At 40.9% G+C, this 20,251-nt stretch overlaps 1 protein-coding gene across 1 annotated transcript in view; it reads left to right on the forward strand.

Annotated features, from left to right (window-relative positions):
* MORC1 (MORC family CW-type zinc finger 1) overlaps window positions 1–20,251 on the forward strand; it is a gene marked incomplete at its 5' end in the record, with an annotated part of 95,639 nt that overhangs the window by 52,459 nt on the left and 22,929 nt on the right. The window contains 5 exons of the mRNA XM_084647446.1: window positions 4,358–4,426; window positions 4,800–5,030; window positions 7,235–7,321; window positions 18,279–18,351; window positions 18,720–18,831. Of these exons, the coding sequence (XP_084503572.1) occupies window positions 4,358–4,426; window positions 4,800–5,030; window positions 7,235–7,321; window positions 18,279–18,351; window positions 18,720–18,831 (572 nt within the window). The remainder of the gene's footprint in view (window positions 1–4,357; window positions 4,427–4,799; window positions 5,031–7,234; window positions 7,322–18,278; window positions 18,352–18,719; window positions 18,832–20,251) is intronic.

Here is a 20,251-nt window from a genome sequence, read left to right on the forward strand (position 1 = left end):
CAGGTGACAAGTTTATGTAAGAAGGCATATCTACAGTCTATCAAGAAAGTTACAAAATATTTTGGTCAAAGTACATTTTGTGAAAATCACTGCTTTATAACCAATTAAAATGCCTCGCGGCTACAGTCATTATTTTTCAGTATTCTTAAGTTCCATGGGTTGGATATTATTGTTTAGCTACAGCAATGAGAATCCAGGATCAGTCCATTGATTTTAATGGAGTTGCTCCAGTTTTATGCCAGTGGTACTGAGGACAGAAATGTGGCCCTAGATACTTAAATGCAGAATATTAAATGAGATGTATAGCTGCCCCAAATTGCCCCGTATTGAAAGAAGAGGAAGGATTTGTCTATTCAGACTGCTGTTATGTTACATCTGTAATTGAAGCGTGTGCTGGTGAACCATTTGTATGCCAACATGTACTCTTTGTGCAATATTGCTGTCACAGTTTCAGAGTAACTGCACCTGTATTTTTCCTCTGTGGTCCCTTGCGGGCATAAGATTTATGGCTCCCAGCCAGCACTTCTCTTGGGTGGCGACTCACATCTCCCTTCCTGCTGACAAGGGATTTTAAGGCTGTACAGCCCCCTGCCATGCATTGTGATGTCCCCAGCAAGGAAGTCTGCCTCAAGGCCAGCATCTGTGTGTTGTTTTCTCTCCAAGCACAATGTTTTTACCTTTGACCCCACAGCTCTTCTAATAAAACTCATTTATTATGAGAGCAAAAAGCACCATACGCGCGCGCGCACACACACACACACACACACACACAAAATTGGTTAAAGAAAGTTCCTACATATTTAGTTAACATACCAAAAATCACCCATCTTCACATGGGGTGTCTGGTAGGAAACATCCCTTCCAAACCTTCAGCAAGGGTGGGAGTACCCTTAGAACCAAAGGTCCTGTTCATCTACTGAGTCAAAAAGAAGGCCCTGAGTCAGGTTAGGCTCAGCCTTTTATACCCAAAGCCCTTTCTTTGCCTTTTGGTCTTTGGAAAATCCAGTTTGAATGAGTACATGCAACACACCCCAGGGAGTGGAACTTCTCGGGAGTTGTCTTCAGTCCCAGGATGAGTAACCCCCTGCCCTCTACACACATACTCACACTCATACTCTCTCCCTCCTGCTCCTCTTCCTTCTCCCTGGAGAAGCTGTGGTAACCATCCCCTAGGGAGTAGAACTGTCATACATGAAACCATTCATAAATTTCAAACAGTGATTCCCCAAAGACATTGCAGGGGATTGAAATATTTGTCACCAGTGCTTTACTAAATTTCTCAAGGTTGCATAGCATATTGTACAGTAATATATGTACTTAACTGTCTACTAGCTCTCAAAGAGGCACAAGATAACTTACTACCAAACTGTGGCTGCTGAATTCACCCCAGCTGCCAAACTGTGCTACATAATCTAAGCTTACATTCAAATATATTTCTGTGTTCAGTGGGGGCCCAAAAGGACTTAAATATTAACCGAGTGGAAATCAGTCGTGCTCTGAGTGTGCAGTCAATCTGAAACAATTGCTCTGAGAGGTGTGAAATGCCTCTTTCATCTAAGTCAGGGGTTCCCAAACTTAGTTCGTGGCTTGTTCTGGGTAAGCCACTGGCAGGCCGCGAGATGCTTTGCCGCTTTCCGCAGCTCCCATTGGCCAGGAACGGCTAACCATGGCCACTGGGAGCTGCGAGTGGCCATACCTGCAGATGCTCAGGCAAACAAAGTATCTCGTGGCCCGCCAGGGGCTTACCCAGAACAATCCGCAAACCAAGTTTGTGAACCCCTGATCTAAGTGGTATGTACTAGGTCTAATTTGAGAATGGCAATATAAATGCCCCTTTCATCCACTAACTCTAATTTGAGGATGGCAATATAAACCTCCTCATTCTTAACTAGCTACCTGCTGGTAACTTAAACAAAATAACTAAGGCAGTCAAATGATTAAAAAATTTAATCGTGCGATTCAAAAAAAATAATCGCAATTAATCGCACTGTTAATAATAGAATACCATTTATTTAAATATTTTGGGTGTTTTCTACATTTTCAAATATATTGATTTCAATTACAACACAGAATACAAAGTATACAGTTCTCACTTTATATTTATTTTTGTTTACAAGTATTTGCACTGTAAAAAAACAAAAGAAATAGTATTTTTCAATTCACCTAGTACAAGTACTGTAGTGCAGTCTCTTTATCATGAAAGTTGAACTTACAAATGTAGAATTATGTACAAAAAAACCTGCACTCAAAAATAAAACAATGTAAAATTTTAGAGCTTGCAAGTCCGTTCTGTTCTACTTCTTGTTCAGCCAATCGCTCAGGCAAACAAGTTTGTTTACATTTGCAGGAGATAATGCTGCCCGCTTCTTGTTTACAGTGTCACCTGAAAGTGAGAACAGGTGTTCTCATGGCACTGTTGTAGCCGGTGTCACAAGATATTTATATGCCACATGTGCTGAAGATTCATCTGTCCCTTCATGCTTCAACCACCATTCCTGACATGCGTCCATGCTGATGACAGGTTCTGCTCAATAACGATCCAAAGCAACGATAATGATCCAAAGTGCAGACCGACACATGTTCATTTTCATTATCTGAGTCTGATGACACCAGAAGAACGTTGATTTTCTTTTTTGGTGGTTCAGATTCTGTAGTTTCTGCATTGGAGTGTTGCTCTTTTAAGACTTCTGAAAGCATGCTCCACACCTTGTCCCTCTCAGATTTTGGAAGGTACTTCAGATTCTTAAACCTTGGGTCGAGTGCTGTAGCTATCTTTAGAAATCTCACATTGGTACCTTCTTTGCGTTTTGTCAAATCTGCAGTGAAAGTGTTCTTAAAATGAACAATGTGCTGGGTCATCATCCAAGGCTGCTATAACATGAAATATATGGCAGAATGCGGGTAAAACAGAGTAGGGGACATACAATTCTCCCCCAAGGAGTTCAGCCACAAATTAAATTAATGCATTATTTTTTTAATGAGCGTCATCAGCATGGAAACATGTCCTCTGGAATGGTGGCCGAAGCATGAAGGGGCATATGAATGTTTAGCATATCTGGCATGTCAATACCTTATATTGTTTTGTTTTTGAGTGAAGTTATGTAACAAAAAAAAAATCTATATTTGTAAGTTGCGCTTTCACAACAAAGAGATTGCATTACAGTACTTGTTTGAGGTGAATTGAAAAATACCATTTCTTTTGTTTATCATTTTTATAGTGCAAATATTTGTAATAAAAATAATATACACTTTGATTTCAATTACAACACAGAATACAATATACAGGAAAATGTAGAAAAACATCAAAAATATTTAATAAGTTTTAGTTGGTATTCTGTCTAACAGTGCGATTAAAACTGTCGTTAATCACAATTAATTTTTGTAACCACAATTAATTTTTTGAGTTAATCACGTGATTTAACTGCGATTAATTGACTGCCATAAAAATAACAACCACCGGCAAATAGACTTATTGCACAATTCCCTGCTGCCTCACTCCTCATTTTTTTTATTTATCTGAATCTGCTGTGATGCTTATAGAATTTCTGCCAGAGTACGGTTAGTGAAGCGCCTGGCCACTGAAGTCAAGTCAGGCTTACTGTGGAGTACATAGCATTCTGAGCCTGTTTCTTGGTATTCTGTTGTATCTGATTAGAGAGGAAATTCACTGCATAACTGATCAGCCTGTGAAGAACAGGGGCTGCTTGGGGAACGGCTCTCCATTTTGCTCAAGAAACTTGAGGAGTCTACTTGGGTAGCCCCTGAAAATAGAAGTTATATTCTTTTTTGGTCCATTTGGCTAGCTAGCACAGAGGTGTTGGGGGTCTTTGAATTAGAATTCTGACCACTAGGTTCTGTGGTGGGAATTTCTAACCAATAAACCAGACCTTTATAAAGACTTGCTTTATTTCAGTGTGCTGTGGTGACTTGGTGTTGGGGAATGGAATTGGGAGTTAACCATGCTTAATCCCCCTCCCTTTTTTTCTAAATAAACACACCTCTTCAAAAGCCTCTGCTACCTTCCTGAAACATAACAGATAGCAGATTTCTATAAAACTCCTTAGCTAAAGATGCCCCAGAAATCTTCATTCTACATAGAGCAGATGCCAGAAGGTGAGTTGACTTTCATAAGGTTGGGAGAGGAAGAAGTATTTAAAGAGGTTATTTATGACTTATTTCTGTGGTGAATGCTTCCCGCTACTACAGTAGTGGGAGTATTAAAGATATTAAACTCAAGCGTTCACAGTGAACATGTAAGCTGGTAAGAACAGTCCATTAGTGAGTCTTTACTGATTTTGTGACAGGCATAAGTTACTGTAAACGTCTGAATTTCATGTGTTTACATTTATTTTTATAGAAATCTCGTTTAATCCAACCACACACAGTTGCTCAGTGTGGAGACAGCAGTGGAACACTCTTAATAGATGTGAGTAACTAAACTCTTTGGATAACTGTTTTCCATTGTGAGCTAGCAGAGGCAGGAAAGGAATTAAAGATAGTCCACGCACACTAATTTACTTCAGACCAGTACATGTCAGAATTTTGTCCTTCAAATGAAGTGGTGTTTCATCTTGCAGAAGAAGTCTGCTAACACATGAAGAGTCTGATCCAAAGCCCATTTGAAGTTAATGGGAATTTTTCCATTGGCTTCTGTGGTTTCTGGATCAGGCTTTTAGTAAGGTCAAACTTTGTGGAAATTCAAGAGTTATGAGGTAAAATAGTTTGAGCGTTCTTGTTAAATGACCCAACCAAAAGAGAAGTGGTTACTTTGACATAACTGACAGTTTCCTTTCTTTAAGAAAAATGAAAATGTTCAGAAAACAGTGAGTCAAAGAAATGCTTTCCATAGAGAGCCAGCTCCGTCATCTTCATGTTTGGATAACTGTAGCAGAAAACAACACGTGCAAAAAAGAGGTCCTAAAAGACGGGATATTTCAGAGCACAGGGCTACTTCCCAGAAGAAAGCAAGACCTCAAGAACGACACATACCTCCTGTTTCCCTATTGGAGAAGCATCACCAAGTTTCACTGGTTTAGTACCACTTTATTTCTTTGTTTCTGATCTCCTTCCTAAAGTAGTTTGCTTATTAGTTTGATTTATACTGCATATTTATCAACTTGGAAGGTGCAGTTCCAATAAGAAAAAATTTAAGAAAGGGCGAATACTATTTAAAAAAAAATTCATGAACTTTCATTAAAATCTTTGCAGTTGCTTTGAGGATTGCAGCCCTTGTTAACTGGCTTTCCGTGATCAGTGAGGCGTAAGTTTAGTTTGCAAGAACGCATGGAAAGGAATGGTGGAATGACCACATGAAAGTACATTTGCCTATGTGTTTATAGACTACCTTAAAAGTTCTACGTACTGTTATTAAGCATTATTGCCAATTGTGTTGAGTGCCTAGGGAACCAACCCAGGATAGGGCCCCATTGTATTGGACATTGTACAAACACAAAAGTAGACAGTTCCTGCCCCAAAGATCTTACTTTGTAAACAATTAAGGATTAAGTAGAGAGACTGTCAAAGAGCAGGTATAATAACATCTAGCACTAGGGAATGTGAAATGGAACCCCAAAAAGTACTAAACCGTGCTTGCTTTAAATATGAGTTACAATAGAAACTCTTGAGGGCAGGGACTGTGCCTAATATGTTGAAGGAGAGCGTACATAAAATACTTAGATTTAGCAGAAGGATATCGTATGCTGTAACATGTAAGCATTTCTTGTCATCTCTCCGTTCATAGATGATGATGAAGTACGAGTATTTTGTATTTATTCATTGTACTAACATGTAAGTGATCTGAGCCTGGCAGTGAACTCAGGAATCTTGTTTCTTGGGTCTGGTTATAGCCTCTTACCTTGATGATATTATAAGTCTTGCCTTTGAGGAGAGATTACTAATTATCTTGTTCCCATAAAGTTCTATTTGTTGTTGTTTTTCTCGTTCTCAGTTGGGGCTGCCTCTATACCAAATTTCAGCTTGCTATCCCTTAGCACTTTTACACTTGAATTTTTTCAAAAATCACAAGAATTGTTTAAAATGGGACAGTCTTTTCTATTATTTTTGCTCAGACTAGAACTCCCCACAGACACACACACACAACCCCCTCCACCCCCCTTTGCACAGAGACTGACCCTGTAAAATCTCATTCCAAAAGGTGAATATTTGGGACAATTAAGTGACTGAAAATGAGGGATTAGAATGGAAAGGTTTATGCAGCTTTGAAAATAGTATAGTGGTAACACCTGTTACAGTTCAACTTGCCTGGTATTTCTTTGTAGCAACTGGAAGAAATAAAACATCTAAAAGCAGTAAGTAAGACTAATAATAATATCAGCAGTTAAACTGGATAGAACAAAAATGCACTTGTGCGATCAGCCCTCATACTTCAGGGCATAAACTGAACACTTGCAAAGGTCAGGAAAAAGTCACTTTCCCCACGTCCCCTCCCTCTATTCCAATCACACCGAATAGGGTAGTATTGCTCATTTGACCATTAGGGCCCAGTATTGTTTGCCTTCCTCTGGCAGAAATGACTGTTGAGGCTGGCATACACTTTTAGGTGGATTATTGGTTTAATGTGGTATGATCATTCTTGGTGCTAAATGTCTCCTGGTCATAAACGGAGTGTGAAAAGACAGCTGGCTCGTGTATGCTGATTTGAATATTGTACACTGTAATTTTAATGCCAGGATTAAATTCAGGGGCAAATATTCAGAAGACTGATGACTGGCATACTTTTTGACAGGTGCAAATAGCACACAATGAATGGCAGGTGCAAATGTGTATTTCAACTTGCAGCTGGGTAGGTAAGGGTGCAAGTATCCAGATTTGCACACACAATTCAGTCACAAGTACAAATTTTACAAGTGGAAATGGCACCTGCAAAATGGACACTGCCCTCTTGAAAATTTGCCCCTAGAAACAGAACCAGATTTGAACTGTGGATAGTTCAGCCCCCTTGGTGCATCTCACGGAAATGTAGAAATAAAAAAAAATGCATGTTCTAGGTATTTTTACCTAAAAAGCAGAAGGCAAAAGCAGTAATGCCCAGTTATTAAATAATGCTAAGATTTCGGAAATGTGCAGGTTGCCATACTGTTAGAATAGATGTAACATCCTGGAGCATTATTTTACTCTTAATCCTGAGTGATGTGGTGTGCTTCAACATCTCTGCTATTGGCATGCTAAAACTAATTCTAAACTTGTTGATTCCAATTCTAATACCTTATTGCAGGTGCCTCATGAGAGCCAACAAATGTTTCTGGAGAAATCTGAAATTGCCAAAATTAAAAAAGAAGACAGTGACCTAGAAATCATCTGTGTAAGAAGCCTTTTTTACCTTTGTTTTTAACCCATAAGTACTGTGTAAAATAAGCTGTAGTCAATCCAGAGTGAAGTCTGAGTGCATTTATACCTCTATTTTTCCTATTAGAAAACCATTTTTAGAAATAGCTGCTAGCACCATTGTGCCAGCACTGAGGATGTGGAATAATTTTGTCTAATCAGATTTTAAAAGACTATCTTAACAAAACGTTTTACTGTCCACATTGCCTGATTAAAAAAAAAATGGATTTTTACGTGGCAGAAAGATGTAGCATGATAGAAGCCTAAATGACTTAAAGCCAGTAATACTCTCAGTTGATTGGCTTTGAGCTTTCTAAACCCCTGAGTAGAAATGCTACTTGCCTTAATTACTTGTGGATCATCTGCTCTAAAATGCTGCTTTGTCATGAAGCTTGAAAAGGTAAAAAGAAAAGGAGGACTTGTGGCACCTTAGAGACTAACCAATTTATTTGAGCATGAGCTTTCGTGAGCTACAGCTCACTTCATCGGATGCATACCGTGGAAACTGCAGCAGACTTTATATTCACGCAGAGAATATGAAACAATACCTCCTTGCTCAAATAAATTGGTTAGTCTCTAAGGTGCCACAAGTCCTCCTTTTCTTTTTGCGAATACAGACTAACACGGCTGTTACTCTGAAACTTGAAAAGGTAGTGTTTCTAATGCAGTGAAAATCAGTCCATGAAACTGTAAACCTACTATGTCCATGCAATTAGCACATACTTAGTTAATTTTAGGAGCATAATTTATTCAGAATAGCACAGAAACTCTGCAAATAGCAGCCTTCATCAAGTCAAGGTGTTTTGTCCATAACAAAAAGACCATCAACAAGCTAGATAAAACTAGCATAGTTGTTAGATATTAATTTTAACAATAACTCTGGGAGTCTGGTGATAGCAAGATGCACATAGAGCAAAACTGCAAAGATAAAGTAAGGGAAAATCACTTCCTGAAAGCAGCACAAGTAACTATCTTAGAATCAAGGCAGTGAAACGTAAGAGGGAGCTAGGCCATAGAAAGGTATAGAGGGTAGTATCAAGTTACTAAATCAATCTGTGGCCGTGCTGTGGTCGAGTGAAGCCCCTTTAATATATGAGGAGTGTGACACAAGAAATTGACACTGGACTTAACGACACATGAAATGAATAAAGGGGAAAACCTGAAAATAAAGCAGAAGTTGTTGTGATGCAGCATGGACTAATTGCAGGCATACATTAAAACGTAGCTGTTGATATAAGAAAAATGTCCGGCTGAACTCCTGAAGTGAAAGCAAAATAATTTCCTTGAAGTCAAAAGAAACATCAGTGAAGGTTTGAGTACCAATAGCTCATAACTCCCTTCCAGATGGGGATGTTAACCCAGGAAATTGTTATAGATAACAATCCATTGTTGTGTGTGGCAATAGATAACAATCAAGCATCTGCTGGAAAAGTAATATTGAAAAAAAACACCAAATTTCCCATAAGAGTGCATCTGGAACAGCTTTTGTTTCAGAATGTGGAGGAAGTAACCAGGGGACAGCCATTTCAAACTTGATTCTGACCAACAGGGAAAAGTTGGTAGTGAGTCTGAAGGTGGAAGGCAATTTGGGTCAAAGTGATCATGAAATGATAGACTTTATGATTCTAGGGAAAGGAAGGAGTGAGAGCAGCAGAATAAGGACAAAGGACTTCAGAAGACTTAGATAACTGGTAGGTAAGATCTCATGGGAAGAAAATCTAAGGCAAAAAGGAGTTCAGGAGAGCTGGCAGTTTCTCAAGGAGATCATATTAAAGGTGCACCTGCGAACTTGGTTCTGGCTCAGTGCAGGGGGCTGGATTTGATGACTTTGTGAGGTCCCTTCCAGCCCTACATTTCTGTGATCAAGTGTGATGACCAAGATTAATTATAATAGTTGTAAGTCCTAGGTACAGTGTATATTTCCTTTATAGAAATGTCTAGCAACATGCAAATAGTGGTCTAATAGAGATGAGAAGTAGGAGTTGGGACACCTGGTTTGTGTTCCTACATGTGCCACTGACTCACTGATGCACACACTGTAAGTGACTTACCTGACATCAGTTTTCCCATCTCTAAAACAGGACCTATGCTACTGCCATACGAACAATAAAAATAAAAGTTGTGACTTGGGCAGAACTTGTTGAAGCCACTCTCATCAGGAGAATAGGCTTTCTCATTGTCCGGTACTTACTCTTTCAGAGTTGGTCATAAATGATATGTGAATCACATTGCTTGTGGTATTCTGGCACTTTTACTTACAGTATCGCCAAAAACTGAAAGTATGAACCTGGGGGAAAAACTACTCAAATGGACTGGGATTGTTTGGAGTGCAAGTATGGAATAGTTCTTTATCGCTCGCTCTACTAGATACTTTTCAAACCATTTCAGATCTTGTTATTTCTAAAGTAACTCAAGTTTCACTTGCAAGTGAAGTACTGGCAGATCAGATGTCACCTGGACCACGTAGCTGCTTATATCAAGTGTAACTATTTGGCTTCTGTTTTACTAATCTGCATTCTACCTTCCAAGCAGTTATTATAACATCATCAAACCAGGGCTTAGGTTGGGCCAGCTATCACTTCATTTCCTGCTCCAGCCCACCTACACATACTCATACTGTCAATGAGATAGCTAGAACAGGGAAAGTGTAACGTATGATTGAGTAAGTAGTAGTACAGAATATAGATTGCCTTAAGATAAGGATGGAACTGCACTTGGAATCAAACAGTAAAGTGGGACATGACTGCTGAAATGACATAGTACACAGGTTAGGAACAAGGGCCCCGCACCAGCTGCTTTTACCATCCACAGATTGAGACAGATTTTATCACTACATTTCTAGCCCAAACTGGGGCAGTGTGGAGTTATGGGGGCTCTGAGATGCTATCCCATCCAGAAGTTAGTCTATGTCTGAGCTTCTGGGCATACAGCAGAGAGTGTGTATATGGCCATTCCTCTTCTCAGTTTTGAGGAGAGATGAACCAGTGAGTGCTAAGAGAGAATAGTTCCAGTATTTCCTCAATTGGAAGAACTATTACTGTGTCCAACCTTTGTGCAGGAAACAGAGAAAGTGGCAGTATGCCTTGTACTCCACAGTGGCACAAGTGTCATGTATAATCTAACCTACATCTGTTTTCAAACAGTGCTTAAATACTGTATTATGAGTTACCATAAAAATGCCTATAACATTCTTGACAAATGATACTGCTTTTTCCCTGCCAAGTGGCAGTGTGACTCTCCACTTCAAACAGTGCTTCACACTTAAGGTTTGCATCTCCCTTGGCATGGAGCACCCCCTTTACTCAGTCATTCTGCCGGTTCTTGGAAGGTTTTCCTTAGCTCACATATACCAGTTTTTATTTGTTTTAAGGAAACATCATGTTTGTCATTTATTACTTGCTCCAAGTATATTTGTGTGATCACACCTGGCAATCTAATCTCAGGCTGTTGGTGGTTAATTAAGTTAGACAAATACCTACTATCTGTAGATATATCATTGCTTTTCCGTTATGCTGTAGCTGCAAGAATTAAATTAGGAATTAATTGCCTTTTACTGCCTTGGCAGCTTTTGTTATATTAAACCAGACAGTTATTGGCCTGCTTTAGTTCATCTTAACTCCTCCCCTGCTTGCCATAAAATGGCTGTATACAGATACTTGTGTCTTGCCATATAGACCCAGGTTGCCCTGGCAAAGCATATTCTCACTAAATATCTTGGCTCAGACTCTTAGCTAGTGTAACTGGGATAGTTCCTTGTAAGTCAATGAAGCTATGCCAGTTCACACTGACTGCGGATCTGGTCCTTGATTTGTCAAATGAAGTACATCAAAATGGCTCTGATATATGAATGTAGATGACTCTTACAAAGTACAGGTAAACATGTTCGTATCAGTGTCCTGGGTGACGTGGAATATCTGATGATCATGCTTCATACTATCTTCTATACCAAATGGGTATAGAACGGGTAGGTGTGATGGGCTGTACAGCCCCCACACTGAAGTGGAAGGGGTTAAGGAGCTACTCTGGGTCCAGGCAGCTCCGCCTTGCTAAACCTGCAGTGCATACACAGGCTGGAGGAGGAGCTGAAAAGGGGAGTGGCATAGCTTGCTTGCAGGCAGTCAGTGGAGGTGAGCAGACCAACACTCTGAAACTCTCCAAAAAGAGCCCTGCTGGGGCCCCTGACTGATGGCCTGTCCGACCTGCTGAGGGAAAAGGACTCTGGACCTCTGCAAGGCTGGAGACTTCTTTGACTTATTTTGTTTACAAGCTTTTGCGTTTCCCTCTTGAATGGGGAGGCCAGTAGGAAGTGATCTAGGAGGCCTGGCACTTCAGGCTATTGGGTTCAGCTGCCTGCCTTTGGGCCCTGGATTGGAACCTAGTGGAGAGGGGTGGGCCCAGCTTCCCTTACCCACGTCCTGATGGGGCTGGAGACTCAGGACTGGGAAGACTCCATATCTCAGAGTGTCCCAACTCCATATCTCAGAGAGTCCCAACTTCAGGCTTCACCTTTGGCCAGGTGAAGCCTGAAGCCCCTTGCTGGGCAGAAGAACTAGCTCTTTGTTGGAATCTTGACATACTTTGGAACAGATGGACACAACTTGTGGCCCAGCCAGAGGCCTAAGCCATAGCAGAGGACAGATCACCACAGGCTATCAACAGGGGGTGCCAAGACAGAAGAGCACCTGTCACACCCTCGCTGACCACTAGGCGGCACCTGTGGAGGGTAGATCCCTTCACAGTAGCCCGTTATCTTCACCACTTTTTTTCATGCCTGAGGCAATATCCCACTTCTAAGATATGGAGTATATTCTCCTGTAATAACTATCTTTGTAGATCACTTGTTTTGTAGACAAAAATGGTGCTGTCACCTTTGCTTGTGTCTTCATTTATCTGTTTGCCCTGGGCTAATTAGTCATTATTATGTATAACTCACCTAACAGAGGCGGTATAGTAAATGCTTCTCTAATACTGAATTTACAGTATAGTAAATGCTTCTCTAAACTTCTAATTATATTCATAAGATGTAATTCCTTGGCATTTTGCCATATTGCACATAACATCCTAGATACATGAGCCAGGACAGCAGTATTGATTTATGGTGAGGCAACTTTTTGTTCTTGCTACTTTCTTTTTAACATTCCTATATATTATTGACTTGCTTTAAGCATGCCTCAATGCTTTAGATTGGTGAGATATTAATTCTTGTCCAATAGACTACTTGGCTTCCCATCACTTGTATCTGCATCTAATGTCTCAATCTTGGTTTAATTTTTTTGACAACCTGATTTATTTGTAGCTGATGATCAATTTGCCTTTACTGCAGACTCTATTAATGTACTGTACACAGGCCCTTCAAAAAGTCAGCCTTGCTAGCTTCTGTGCAGATAAACCTAATGGTGCACCTGGATGGAGAAGAATCAGCCCTGGTCTACACTAGGACTTTAGGTCAAATTTAGCAGCGTTAAATCGATGTAAACCTGCACCTGTCCACACAGTGAAGCCCTTTATTTCGACTTAAAGGGCTCTTAAAATCGATTTCCTTACTCCACCCCGACAAGTGGATTAGCGCTTAAATCGGCCTTGCTGGGTCGAATTTGGGGTACTGTGGACACAATTTGACAGTATTGGCCTCCGGGAGCTATCCCAGAGTGCTCCATTGTGACTGCTCTGGACAGCACTCTCAACTCAGATGCACGATTGTTTACCGTCGCTCTGACGCAGGGAGGGCCGACTGATGACACGGCTTACAGGGTTGGCTTACAGGGAGCTAAAATTAACGAAGGGGGTGGCTTTACATCAAGGAGTATTTCAGGCAGGACTTCACGGAGGGTTCCAATAAGAAATGGTGCACCTAAGTTATTGTTCTTATTGGAACAAGGAGGTTAGTCTGGCCTCTGATTGATACATGGCTAGATTTACCTCGCTGCACCTTCTCTGTGAGTGACTGCAGTGTGACCTAGAGGAATGAGTCCCCTAGACGGGGGGAGAGGGGTTTGCAAATGAGTACAAAACAAATGTAGTCTATTTCTTGTTTTGATACACTCCATCTATCTTTTACATCTTTTGCTGGCAGCAGACGGTACAATAGGACTGCTAGCCATCCTCATCTCTTGCCTGCCCAGCAGAAGATGATGCAATAGGACTGCTAGCAATCTGTATCGCCTGCCTGCTCACCATAAGATGGTTCAATAGGACTGACTGCAGGACACCTATTAACTGGGCTCTGAGTCAGCAGAGGAGATTTTATGTTTGATTCTTTGCCGCTGATTTGACCGCATTACCTCAGGCAAGTCACTTAGCTGTCTTACAGATAGGGAAACAGAGACTCGGAAAGATTACTGCTTACCCAACTTGATCAAGTCGCTCCAAATTTAGTCCCTGCGCCCATGTCTGCCCAGGCGCTCCTGATCGACCTCACACAGGCGACCAGGAGCACCTCGGACATGACAATGACGGCTACCAGTCCTATTGCACCGTCTGCTGCCACAAGGCAATGGGTTGCTGCTGCTGTGTAGCAATGCAGTACCGCGTCTGCCAGCACCCAGGAGACATACGGTGACAGTGAGCTGAGCGGGCTTCATGCTTGCCGTGATATGGCGTCTGCACAGGTAACTCAGGAAAAAAGGCGCGAAACGATTGTCTGCCCTTGCTTTCACGGAGGGAGGGAGGGAACGGGGGCCTGACGATATGTACCCAGAACCACCCACGACAATGTTTTAGCCCCATCAGGCATTGGGATCTCAACCCAGAATTCCAATGGGCAGTGGAGACTGCGGGAACTGTGGGATAGCTACCCACAGTGCAACGTTCCGGAAGTCGACGCTTGCCTCGGTACTGTGGAAGCACTCCGCCGAGTTAATGCACTTAGAGCATTTTCTGTGGGGACACACACACTCGAATATATAAAACCGACTTCTATAAATTCGACCTTATTCCGTAGTGTAGACATACCCTCAGTGTCTGTGTAAAAGCAGTTGTTATTCTGTATTTCAGACTCTACTGTTGTCAAAACAGTGCTCACTACTCTCACTATAAATGAAGCCCTGCCATCTGTTCCATTATAAATCTCTGTTTTTTAGCATTTGTAATGGCTGTAAAACCTCGCTCCAGGCTAAAACTTGGTTTATGACACTTAATGTCTAGGAATGATATGAAATTATCCAGATGCTTTTTAATAGGTAATAAAACTTGGCAGCTCCAGCAGTAGTATGCTGTATATGACATATATTCTATTGAAAAAATGGCAGGACAGAATAAAGAACATCGTACGTTTATCCTAAGCAAGAAGTGGATCAAATGGAACCAACAGAAGTGAGGTGGAGATCTTGTATCTGGAATAGTTCCTGAGTAGGCCATTCAGGAGGGTTAGGTGAAATTGAAACAGGTGATTGAAAATTGTGATGGATTTGGAGAGGACTGATTTGGAGGTGCAAATATCAACAAAATGAAACCAGTTAGATACCTGGGAGGGGTGGCTTCTGATAAGAGTGTGAAAGGTTTCACACACTATGAGGAATGTAGGCAGTTTATATACTGTTTGTTAGAGATGTTAAAATTTGGAGCATCCCACTTTAAGTAACGGAGTATCTACGTGATGAAGTAGGGAATCTCTCCCCAGTGCTCTGGGCAGTTCTTCTTAGGATTGTCCTTAGGTTTTAGATGGCTCAGACTTGCTGCTCTGGGAAGCTTGCTCCCAAATGTGGGGATCAGCAGAAGTAATTGCTGAGGGACAATCTATTAGGATTGTCATTAGCTTTAACTGGTTAGTTCTTTCTTGGCTGAATATCTTTTTCATTATTGCCGGCTCTGAAAACATAGTAATATGCCAACTCGTTATTTATGGGATCTTTTTTTAGTATTCTTTCTCCCTTCAAACAGTGAACAAACTCTTGAACAAAAGAAACTATATCACAGATGTGGCAGCAGCCAAGGCACCTATTAACTGGGCTCTGAGTCAGCAGAGGAGATTTTATGTTTGATTCTTTGCCGCTGATTTGACCGCATTACCTCAGGCAAGTCACTTAGCTGTCTTACAGATAGGGAAACAGAGACTCGGAAAGATTACTGCTTACCCAGCTTCATGAAGTACTGTGACATCTCTGGATTCTAAATGCTATTGAAGTGCTAAGCAATATTGCCTAATTTTCATGTGGAAAGTGTGAGTTATACAGTGATGGTCTTCCTCACTCACTTTCCCACTAGGAAAGCTGAAATCCAAGTTAAACATAGGGCTTGTCTCCATGAACAGGGGGTTAATCCAGTTAGTTGATGAGTGTTAGTTAACATGCTGTACACAAGCTGCAGTTAATAGTGGGCACGTGCTTTCTTTCAGTTCTCATTGTATGCACAGGGCAGGGGCTTGCTGCGTGTTAAGTGTGTGGCATTCTCAAAGGGTATTCCATGGTCCTTAGCTTTGCTTCTGAGCAGTGGGCGTCCTGGGATTTCTCTCGCTGTACATTGTGGGATGAGTAGAGGAAGCCAATGGAATTCTGGAACTTGGAGTCAAAGTTTTTTTTAAAAAAAATCCCATGATTCCACTCTCTCTGTCCAATGCTTCCTCTCCTTCTGGGTGGGCTAGCACCATTTTGAAATTGCTGTCAGCCAGCACGGACCCAACTGTCTTCCATGCTGCTGTGTGGACAACCGCGAACACACACAGCAATTTCTAGGCTGTATTTCAGGCATCTTTGCGTTTTGGACTGTGCCTGCCTCACCGCCAAGCACATAATGTGGCAGCAGCAGGGGAGGAAGGAAGACCAAGACGAGGTTGATCCCAAGCAACTGCTACGACAGGAGCTGCTCTTGGAGCAACTTCACACATTCCAGTGCTGTTCCTGGACTTAGAAAACCAGTGTGGATTGGCGGGAAAGGATCACTAGGCAGACCTGGGATGACCAGCAGTGGTGAGAGAATTTCAGGATGGTGAAGGTGGCTTTTTCTGAGATCTGTGCTGAGCTAGCAGCAGCATACCAACCTGCAGTGTCCCACACGCATGGACAAGCAGGTCGCAATTCCCACTGGGAAAGCGGGCCACTCTGCAATGCTACCTGTCCATAGTAAACCAGTTCCGTGTCAGGAGATCCACTGTTGGGGCCATTGTAATGCAGATGTGTGCTGCCATGCATGAGGCACGGTTCCACAGGCTTATAAAGCTCAGGAATATATTCTGAAAGAGTATTACACAATTCACGGTAAACGAGGGGTTACTGCACTCTAATGAATTCTGTCTTGTGTGCTCAGGCGTTTTCCCTCCAAACTAGTTTGAGTAACTTCAGTTAAACCCCCCAATATAGACAAACCCTTAATTAGCTGCTAATGCTTCTGTTTCTGGACACTAAGGCCTACAGTAATCTGTGAGGGATGTACTGTGCCTTGTCTTAGAGGATACTGGAGGTAGCTTAGTGCTGTTGCTAGGTGACTATGGGAAGAGATTGTGCCCCTTATTAACTAATTGTATTAATCACATTAATGCACTGTCCTAGAGACCCATTGTGTTAGGGACTGCACATGTACATACGCAGCCCCTGCCCTGAAGTGTTTACAGTCTAACTGGACAAGGCAGACGAAGGGTAGAAGAAGGAAATGTTATTCCTTTTTTCCATATGAGGAACTGAGGCACAAGTTAAATGACCAGGCAAAGATGCGTTAGATCAGGGTTCAATTCCCATCTCTGCCAGACATCCTGAATCCCGGCTGAGTACATTAACTGCAGTCTTCCTTTTGCTTCCTCCTGCTAGAAGTTCTGCCTACAATGGCAAAATGAGTTGGCAGCTAATTTCCCTCCCTCTTTATTTTTAGCCTTTTATTTCTCTTTTCCAGGCAGCAGTGAGCTCTTCCTGTGCATCTCTACCACTACCTCTTCTCTAGGAGCCATTGGTGCACTAAGGCTTTTGTCCTCTGTTTTAAAATGGCAGTGCCTCCCTGTTGTCCCCACCCTGCCCTCTCATGGCAAAGCATCCTAGGGGACACCAGGCAGAAAACAAATACTGCTTTGTTTGTGAGACAGATTTCTCACAGCATTGAAGGGGAACTGTGCCAGATCTGTTCTCAGACAGTGGCCACTCATTTTCTACCAAGGTTAGAGTCCCAAGGGCTTAGTTTGCACATTCAAAGCAAATGGGGCATTGGATGAAACTGCGTAGTACTGAAAAGATCCCTCCTATCCCTGCAAGACATTTGGATTGGGAATGTCATGCTGAACAAAAATCTGAACAACAGATTACATGAAAGGCCACTAACCACAAAATTATCACTTTATGGTGGGCTTCAAACTGGCAATCAGAATACTTTAGACTTTTCTCTCTTGTTTATAACATGAGAAAGCTAATCAGATCATATGATAGCATGCTGAAAATGAGTTATCTTTAGGCCACTACCGAGTTCCTTTCATAGTTGCTGCTATGAAACTTTCTTAAACCCGTGCCTAACAAAGCACAGAGATAGACCCCCCTGTATTTAGTGGGACTGTTCATGAGTTTACTTTCCTGAATAAGGGCCAGAATAAGGCCATATTTAGAACATTTTTAAAATATCAAACTGCTTGCTAAGCAGCATAATCTTTTTCACCAGGTTTACAAAACACATGTTGTTTGTCCATATTTTCCCACTTTTTATTTACATCTGGTTAAAAACAATGGAGAGTTGATCTGTAAAACTGAACAAGTACAACATTAAGCTGAAAAGACAAATATCGAAGAAACATGTAAGGCCTAATTCTGCCAGTATGATTCTATTGACTTGGTGGGGTCACTTCTGACTTATGCCTGTGGAAGCAAGATCGAAATCAAACCCAAATTGAATTTAACCTGGAGTTAACCTACAATTAACATGTATTATATTGTGATTTAACTTTGCTATGTAGATCCATGGCTTTTTAGGAGAAGACCGTTCCTTAAGCTATAGAAAGATAATAAACTAAACTTTATGCATTTTAGGTAATGGATGAGGATGAGACTGAAGATTTGTCTAAGTGTGGGGAAAGTAAAGAAGTTCTTTGGTTGAACAAAGGTAAAATCAAAAAGTGCTTGTACTTTCAATCTAGACTATGTTTAGAGAGTTGCTGTGAGTATTTAAAACAACAATGTACATAGGACGGACTTGCAACTGACACTAGTCTCACTATCATATGACTATTGGGAAATTAGTTAATTGGAAGCAAAATCTTTGTATGCTTAGGCCAGGGAATTGAATATTCACTTGGAGGACAGATTTCCGTTTCAAGGGACGATTGTAAATGACTATCTTTAAAATGATAGCTTTCTTTTTCAACATAAGCTAGTGTTAAAGCATTCTTTAAAGAAATTACTTCAAAGTGGTTTCTAAAGTCAACACTTTTTTTTTTCCCCTTCATCTAATGTGTTTTGCTAAATGTTTAGGTTCATTTGGAGGAAGACAGAAACAGTGCGACTTACAAAGGTATATTTGTTTTGATCGGAAGGATGCTACAAAAATAAAGGGAAATAATTTGCCTTCTTCAAAATGGGAAAGGTGAGAAAAGTCATATTACCAAAATGCCAAGTGTCTATTCCAAAATATTTTGTAATGGTGCTGTAGCTAATGATACCAAATGTATTGCAAACACTGAATATGCTCGAAACCGTGAGTTAGGAATACAGTAATGATCTTACTGGTTATAGTGGTAACTATCAGCTTCAATGTGCAGTTAAGAACGTTTTAGCGTTTTATGTCTTCCATTTATACTACGTTTGTAGTGGGTTTTGCAGTGTATATATATATAAAAAACATTTTTACTGATCTTACTTGTATCGTGGCTAAAAAGTGTTAATTTCAAAAGACTAACTTTCAGACTTAAGACCTAGTCCAGTCATCAGTGTAAATTGGCACAAACTTCATTGCAGTCAGTGCAGTTATGTAAATGTAAAATTAGACTGAAAATAAGGATTGCTCCTTAATACTGACTGTTCTTTAGCTCTTATTTAAAGTAAAGTGGTAATTCTGTTTAATTTTGAAAAGTTGCTAATGCATAATTGTATTTTACCTGCTCTTAACATTTTTGTTCTAAGTCTGAAATAAACCATATCCACATTATGCTGCTTCAAAATTCCCTTCATTTCCTAATAACTTGATTGATGATAATTCTAGTAATAAAAACTCTGGGCCAAATCCGGCACTCTTGTTGCACACACAGCTCCCATTCCTTTCAAGAGAAAGGCAGCGGCTTAAAAACACAGCACACTACAACCAAGTGGAAGGGGCTAATAAAATAACCTGCTGTGAGGTGTTCACTCTCTATATAAAAGCCAAGTTCTCTTCCAAGACTTCAGATTCCCTAATCAAGTTACATTATCTTCAGCAACCAGTGTCTTTTGTGTGAAATGAAACCCAATAATACCTTATGCAGCTATAGTAAGATACATAACTGTGATGCTACACGTAACTAGATTTTCACTCAAATATGCATACGTATAAAGGCATGACTCTGCAAGGAGTTGAGCACCTCCTATGAGGTGATCAGCAGTCTCTGCTCTCATTGACTTCCCCACTTGGCAAGAAGGGGCCCATAGTCAGGATGACCAAATGCAGAGGAGCTTTTGCCACAATCCTTAACTTCACTGGGTGAGTGGATGAAAGAGCTACAAAGTTTTTCTGTTCAAAACGTAAGTAACCTAACACAATTATGTAAGCTCATTGCAAAGTAGACAGAAATAAATCTGAGTAGCCTAAATACCGACTTTACCATCTCAACCTGCTATAGCATTATTTTAAACAGATAAATATTTTTCTACAATAACAAACTCAACCCTTTATTGCCTACATTGTATCTTTTACTGCTGGGTTAATTTCTATGCTTGATGCCATGTAGCAGAGTTGTGGGAATTTCCTGGTATATTTGTCCTAAAAATCTCAACTAGAAGAAGCACTCTGGGTGGCATATAAAGCGGACTCC

The sequence above is a fragment of the Lepidochelys olivacea genome (assembly GCF_965140295.1).
Source record: "Lepidochelys olivacea isolate rLepOli2 genome assembly, chromosome: 1".
NCBI lineage: Eukaryota > Metazoa > Chordata > Testudines > Cheloniidae > Lepidochelys > Lepidochelys olivacea.